This window comes from Phyllopteryx taeniolatus, chromosome 11 (assembly GCF_024500385.1).
Source record: "Phyllopteryx taeniolatus isolate TA_2022b chromosome 11, UOR_Ptae_1.2, whole genome shotgun sequence".
In the NCBI taxonomy this organism is placed as follows: Eukaryota; Metazoa; Chordata; class Actinopteri; order Syngnathiformes; family Syngnathidae; genus Phyllopteryx; species Phyllopteryx taeniolatus.
This window is the reverse complement of record NC_084512.1, coordinates 9,156,846-9,164,484: the sequence shown is the minus strand read 5'-3', so window position 1 is coordinate 9,164,484 and position 7,639 is coordinate 9,156,846. Positions and strand designations below refer to the sequence as shown.

The 7,639-nt window shown below is 43.5% G+C and overlaps 1 protein-coding gene across 1 annotated transcript; it reads left to right on the top strand.

Annotated features, from left to right (window-relative positions):
- The first annotated feature begins 350 nt into the window (after window positions 1-350).
- Window positions 351-4,995, top strand: dact2 (dishevelled-binding antagonist of beta-catenin 2). Its single transcript, XM_061790691.1, has 4 exons — window positions 351-916; window positions 1,923-2,055; window positions 2,152-2,442; window positions 2,818-4,995. The coding sequence occupies exons 1-4, from the start codon at window positions 641-643 to the stop codon at window positions 4,671-4,673; spliced, it is 2,556 nt and encodes an 851-aa protein (XP_061646675.1). The 5' UTR covers window positions 351-640; the 3' UTR covers window positions 4,674-4,995.
- The last annotated feature ends 2,644 nt before the right edge of the window (window positions 4,996-7,639 follow it).

Here is a 7,639-nt window from a genome sequence, read left to right as displayed (position 1 = left end):
GAAAAATCAAATGCTCTTCCACTAGATGGCAGAAGGTAGATAATTAACCTTTATTTTTTTTCTAATGTAAAACATTTGCCTTGGCTCAAATAGCAGTTGGAAAACACTATGGCCAGACAGACAGACAGATAGATAGACAGATAGATAGATAGATAGATAGATAGATAGATAGATAGATAGATAGATAGATAGATAGATAGATAGATAGATAGATAGATAGATAGATAGATAGAATGTGTACAAAGTGGAAAGCATAATATTTTAAAAAAGGTTATTTAGAATGAAAATGGAAATGGCACAATCACACTTAATGGCGTACTATGCCCATATACGACGTATATTATACGTGTCCTCGAGGCCCAGGGAACAGTTGAATGGGAAGATTCGAACCAGATGTTGAATGGGGCCTATAGGGGCCAGCTAATAGGGAGCGAGGCCGTTGGGTCTGTGGGAGGAGCTTGAATCTCTCCTCGGAGTTCGGGAGTAGCTCTATCAGGTAGTTTAAAAACCAAGCAGGTCGACAACAGCAGAAGCAGCAGCAGCAGCAGCAGCAAATAACGGCGTCATTACCCTTCAGTCGTAGAGACTTTTCCTTCATTATATCAAAGTGTCTGGATATGCACGCTGTTTGCCCTCCAGCATGCTGAGCACCAAAGTTTCCTGCGTGGGAATGATGAGCGCCGCCGTGGGGATGGACCGCAGCAGGGTAGGGGAGAGGCTGCAGGCCGCCGTGGCCGGGTTGCAAGAGCTCCATCTGCTTCGGGACAGACAGGGCGACATGGTGAGCTGGGCGCTCGGGGTGAACCGGGAAGAGCCGCTCGCTCGCCTGCACGCCGGTCCGGAGGACGCCAGGAGGAGGATGGGGGCGGAGGAGCAGCGGTTGGAGGCGACCCTCACAGCTCTGAAGCAACAGCTGGTAGGAAGTTGGTTTCAACGCAAAGTCGTAAAGGAGAGCACTTAAAATAGATGTCTGGAATCTGACGAGAATATTTTCAATCGCGCACTTTTCATCCTTAGCTCGATTGTAAATCGTTTGGTATGAATGCTGCAGTCAGCTGATGTGCGCACCTTGGTTTATTAGCATACTTTCAAGCACTCAGCTGGAGATAGGAAGCGAGATTGGAGTCATAAATCAGGTTCATTGCTGAGGCAAAGTATAAATGATGGAGGCTCCAGGGGGGTAGTCGCGATCATTAACTACTAATGCCAGGAAATAATCAAATGAAGGATGCTGTGTTCTGTCTTAAGAGTGACAATCACTGACAACTGCTAATGTGAGGTCCTGTCCGTGACAAGCTTGGCCGTGCGTTTTAACCGTTTGCAGGAAGAGCAGGGATTATCACGCCTGCCCAAATTGCAATGATTTATTGTGCTCCATATGAGGGTTAAACCTCACCAAGTCTCTTCACGTCGTCCCATTTTAAATTAGCTATATATTGAGTTGCTCAAAAGTCACATTTTTGCTGTATATTCTAAACACTTGAGTTGTTGATGCCGGAAAATAAATGTAATATAATGAACATGATTTAAAAGTATATTTATTTTCCACCCCAGTAACAACTGTAACAGTAATTACCATGCCTTGGCCCCAAACCAAACAGTCCTCCATCCCAACCCCCAAGCTTCGCTCCTCCAAGCAGTTTACACAATGGCCAGCCTTCGCTGTGGGGGAGAAATGAGTTACCCACCACTGCTTTTCCCTGCTCCCCCATGTCCTGCTGGGGTTAATAATCAGCCACAGCTGAGTAGTACCTCTTTTTCTAAGGATTGTACAGTAGTTGTAGTTTCTTGCCTATTTTTTCATTTCCTGCTTATTTTGTTATACCCAAATGTAAATAAACACAGAGCACGAACTCATGTTTTAGCTAGTGATGCGCATATTTTACAGGGGTTTGTCTGAAATAACATATTCTTTCTTACAGTCTCGTCTTCGGAAACAGGATGTAGGACTGAAGACTCACCTCCAGCAGCTTGACCAACAAATAAGTGATCTGAAGCTTGATGTTAGCAAGGCGTCCACTGAGCAACTGGAGAGTGACAGCAGGCCAAGTTCAGGTGTGTATGCTCACATTATCCCACATGACTCTCTACATTTAAGGAAGGAAGCATGAAGCCAATTGAGTTTCACCATTACGTAATTGTTCTCTCCAGGTTTCTATGAACTCAGTGATGGAGGCTCTTGCTCCTTGTCAAACTCCTGCACATCTGTGTACAGCGAGTGTCTGTCATCTTCCCAGACAAGTCTTCTCCTCCCTCCCACAAGTCCGGCCAATTGTCAAGTTAACCCTGCATTACACGCTGATGTATACCGTCGTCGTTCCGCTGATGAAGTTGCAACCCACCCCAACCCTACCCGGGCAACAGGCCTTCATCTGGGGAGCAGTAGGATCAGAGCAAGCTCTACTGTCACTGAACTTGGACGACCAAGACCTGTGTCAACAGGTAGACATTCCTTGACGGCTCTTTTGTTTACCGGTAATTTCTATCATGGAGGAATGGAAAACACATAATCAAATGAATTGAAACTCACATAGTACAACATTAGGTACTCATGTGTTATTGAATAAAATCCAATAATAATGTGCGCATTTATTAAAATGAACGTTGTCATTTTAATGACTGGCATGTGCATTAATTAAATCTATATATGTACGCTACCATACAAAGGTTTGGACACAGTTTCTCATTCAATATCACTAGAAAGTGTGTACAGATGTTTGACTGATAGTGTAGTTTAGTACTGTATATATACTCAGACTTCATTTCATATGTCATGTGAAAGGTCAATTCTGGTTTTATGCTTGTTGTGTTTCCCAGGTGACCTAGACAGGATGATGACTCTAGGGCTGAACTATAAACCAGTGGATGCTAAGAAACCACCACATCCTAACATCCCCACAATGAACCCTAAGTTCCAGAGCAATCTGGTGTCCCGCAGTGGAATTGAATTGTACCACTACCCAAGCCCCTTGCATGCCATCGCCCTCCAAAGTCCGATCTTTTTCAATAGTGGGGAATCAGCCATACCTGGACTTATAGATGGAGACAAGCCCCCAGTGAGTGATTCTGACATGCTCCATGAGGGTACTGAAATGGGCTGTGATACCAAGACTCTGGGTTACATTGACAAACTTCTCCAGCGCAGCTACAACAAAACCCACATTCAAATGGCACCTGAGGCTGTGCAGACAGACGGCAACTATCAGAGGAAACCACCTGAAGTCGTAACTGTGTTTCCTCAGAAACCGGTATCTCTCCCTCAGCCTCCCCCAACTCAAGCCACAAACATCATGCCACTAGATAATGAACAGAGGAGACACTGCATGACACATTCCTGTCCAGAAACAACTGATAACACAGGCCACCAACAGTCTGAGAGACCTCAGGAGGTTTCATATAGGTATTCATATCCTGCTGTCGTGAGAGAGTACAGCTCTGATGAGGTCACTACTTCAACACTGAGGAAGAAGAACAAAACACATGTTAGTTTTTTGTCAAGAGGCCACACAGAAAAGGTATGTGGAGACTGCCTACAAACAAGGCCCATAGACAAGAAGGGTCATATGCAAAGACCAGTCATGTCACACAGTTCAAGCGCAGATGACAATCAAGTCTTTGAGGTGCAAAATGGCCACACTGGCTCCCCCCAGTTTGTCCATGCCAAATTTGTCCCTGCTGGAATTCAGAGGGTCAAAGTGAGACAAGTTGATCGTAAAACCAAAGCAGTAAAACTCAGACGAAAGAGCAGTGAGAAGCCTCGAACACTGAGGCAGCAGCACACCTACTCATCTGGCGAACGAACCCGAGAATCCAGTGGGTCCAAGGGCGAACCGAGAAGACCAGGAAAGGGGAAGGTGTTCCAGAAATACCCCTGCTGTCCAAGTGAGGAGCACAAACAAGGTTCAGGCTCAGACTCAAGCCAGTGTGGCGCCGGAATAATCTACACCCACAAGGTCCATACGAAGCCACACCCTGCTCCAGCTGCTACCATGTCCAGCAAAAGCCGCAGATTGCAATGCGGGGAGTACGAAAAGCCTGCAGATCAGAGGAAGAAGAGGCAAGGGGCTGCCAAGTGGATATCTGATGGGGAGAAGTTCCAAGCCTTGTGTGCTCAATATCAGAAGTCCAAAGACTTCTATGCACATGCACCAGGGAGTATGCATTTAGACCGCAGTACGAGCGCCAAGTCAGGCCACTGGATAGGACCTCATCGTCCTTCCATATCATCTAACTCATTCAATGCAAAACTCAATGCCAGATACCCCCCAGCACCCTACCACATGTCCAGCCTCTACCCACCTCGATGCGAGTCTGAGTACTCAGCTGAGTGCATGTCAATCTTTCATTCCACCATTGCCACAAGCAGCGATGGGGAGCTGAGCGATAACACCACCAATCGCTTTGGAGATAGTGAGTCCAGCCAGAGTTTCCAATCCTTCTCCGACTCTGACAGCAGCCTGTCCATGGAGGAGGGGGACCATCTGGATAGCCTTGAGGAGGAGGGTGACCTGGTATGGGCCGAAGCTTCTCTGGGGCCCACTGCAGCCGGAAAGTCCCTCCAGCAACTCCCACGACCAGAGCCTTCAGCTTGCCGCATCAAAGCTTCACGAGCCCTGAAGAAGAAGATTCGGCGCTTCCAGCCTGCCTCGCTGAAGGTCATGACCCTGGTGTAGAAGAGTTACCTCGGGCAACATATTTGTCAATGGGTGAAAACAAAAACAAAAAACAGAACTGTGGGAAACATAACTTTGTTGGGAAAATCTCAGTTCTACCCTTCTTTTTTCTGATTGTTTTTTATGATCATTGTTATAACCAAAACTTTGTTTTTTTTATTATAAAAGCATGCTTGTATAACACAATTATACTTACACGTATTTGTAAATCTTGATCTTATTCTAATTCATTTCTCACTGCATGTCATATTAGTCATATTGAAGATTTCAATATAAAGTCGTAAAAATGTGTACATTGGCAAATAAACCCAGCGTTATTTCATGCAGTTGTTTGTCTGTTACTGTATTTATATGATCTGACTAACAATCCATGTTTCTTATAATATATTGCCGATTGATAAATATTGAATCAGCTTGCATTAGCCTTTTAAGGCATGCTTCACTTTTGCAGCATATTTATACAACCACAGATGACTATGGGTTTGATTGAGATGTCTTTTGCACTGAATTGTTAGCTATTAGATGTGAGTAAACTGCATTCTGGTTACTATCATGTAGTTGAAAACAAAACATCTTGATCCTGACAAACATCCTGCTGAGGCTAACCAATTTAGCACAGATATCTGTAACAGCTCCTTATCTAGTTTCCTGATTCCGACCAGCTGTTGGCTTAATAAATTGCAGATTCAACATTCGACCCAGACAGTCAAGCTTAATTAGTGGGGTGAAACGGCACTCAGACATTCAAATGAAAGTAAACACATTTTCGCTGAAGCAGTAAAACTAACAATCACCACACATGAATGGACATTGTGATGACAGTAAGTGAGTGAGTTACAACTCGTTTGTCAGAGCTTAGGCTTTGACTTTTAAAACGACTAGTGTACATGGGCTGGAGGAGAAATGAGAAATGGTAGGACCTTTATTGCTGAGCTATGAAAAGGAAATTAGACTGTAGACAATGGCATGAAGATCAAATAATCTTATTTGCAAAATGAATTGAAATTATTTTAAAGATTTAGTGAGGAAAAATCTGTATGTAAATGGTCTAGTGACCAATCTTTCAGGCATCAGATCTCTCCTGTGGTCATATATAATAACATTTTCTCCCATCAGCCAGCCAGTCTGAGCTGACATTTTCTAAGAAGCTTACAGGGATGCCATATAGTCAGTGTATCATCAAATTTGACTTTAAAGGTGTGTTCCCTGCAGCTATAATCACTACAGAGGCAAGTATGTAATTCCCATTAAGTCAGAGCTTGTCTCATTCTCCTTTAACAAGAAACCATTGCTCTTCAAGAAGAAAAGGAAAACTTTGAGTTAAAATGCTCACTGAAGGGCAACTCAGCAGCGCTCGTCTTTTTACGCATCACAAGATGTAGGTCTAAAGGGCAAAGGCCACAATTCACATCAAAGTTAGTTTTTAAATTCTGCAAATTGCTTCAAGTGAATTGACTATTTGGGGTTTCTATGCTCTCTGTCCTCTCCATGAGGGTGACAGCAAGGCCTTGGTAGGATTAGAGCTGCTGTTTTTAAGCAGGTTCAGAGAGAGCTGGACTTAACTTTGATGTTGGGTGAAGCAGGAGTGTGTCAGCTTGACCTTGTGTTCTGGGTGACCTTTGCAGCTGTAGCACTGGCTCATCTCTGAGGATATCTACAAAAGAGGGGTTAGGGGGGCTTTTTATAGCCTTGCTGTCTCTGGGCTCTTCTATTCATGTTTAGCATGTCTGTTTTGCGTTCCATTTTGTGGGCAATGGGTCAAATGATCATCTGATAATCGGCCTTTCAATAAAAATGTAAGTGCATAAAAATACTTCTACTGGAGCAATACATTTAAACAAAAATATTTGAGGCAAACAATGGTCTGAGATTGAAACACCTTGCCCATGATTCTACAGATGTGCATATGGCACATAGAGATTAAACAATTAAGAATACTATTACCTGGGTGGCTGATATCTTACAGACGTTTTAGTTAAGTGTAGATGTATTTTGTATGGAAGGTGTTAGCTTCTTTCTGAAATACTCCCCATGGATGCCTTTCAAGTCATAATGAAGGACCGCAGATGTCGCGTGGGATCTCATTACATAGATTGTCGTTCAGGCACTCAGCCTCTGACATCAAATGCAAGAACACACATGGGCAGATGTCAGTTCTCATCAATATCATACACTTTTGTGCTGACACCACAAAGACTGGTGGAAATATCACATCTGCTTGCCAAAGCAAAAACAGAACAAATCATGCCTTTTTCAGAGAACCATGCATCTGAGTATAATAAGATGCATCTCCATTAAAAGGCAGGGATTTCTACATTTTGGCTAAATCGGTCTCTAGGGATTTGATGAGGAAAAAATATACATGCAGCAACTGGTCAGCTTGGGTTCTAGTATATCTGTACTTCATAAATCACAACGGGTTTCCCCTTGCACATGTTCTCTGAAGCACATCATTGTTGTGAACATCCAAAAGGATATAAATAGGTAAAACTGTCATTAAAGGTGCGCTCAGTGCTGGAACAGATGATTATGTAGGTCATTAGAACGCATGTCACTGAGCTGCTTTGGACAGTGATCTTATTACATGTTACACATAAGGTCACTGAGCGATGACTCTTGCTGTTAGCACAACAGTCAAAGCATATTTCTATTGTCTAAACCTGTGAAACAAAGTAACTGATCCAAAATATTACTTGTGTATTGCCACACCGCTTTAACAATTCTCTGGCAATGTGACAACTATGAAACAAGAGCAACATTGCAAACAAACGCAAAACAGAGTGTAGAGAGGGGAAAGAAAAAACAAAGGGTGTGCCGCAGACAGGTGCTAATTAAACTCTGACTCGGTTCACTTGAGTCCCAGTTGGAGGAGGGGTTCTCCTTTTACGTGAGAATGAGGTAATCCCAAATCTTAATTTATACCAGACTTTACTAGTCTGTCTCCAGGCTCACAACACATATCTTTG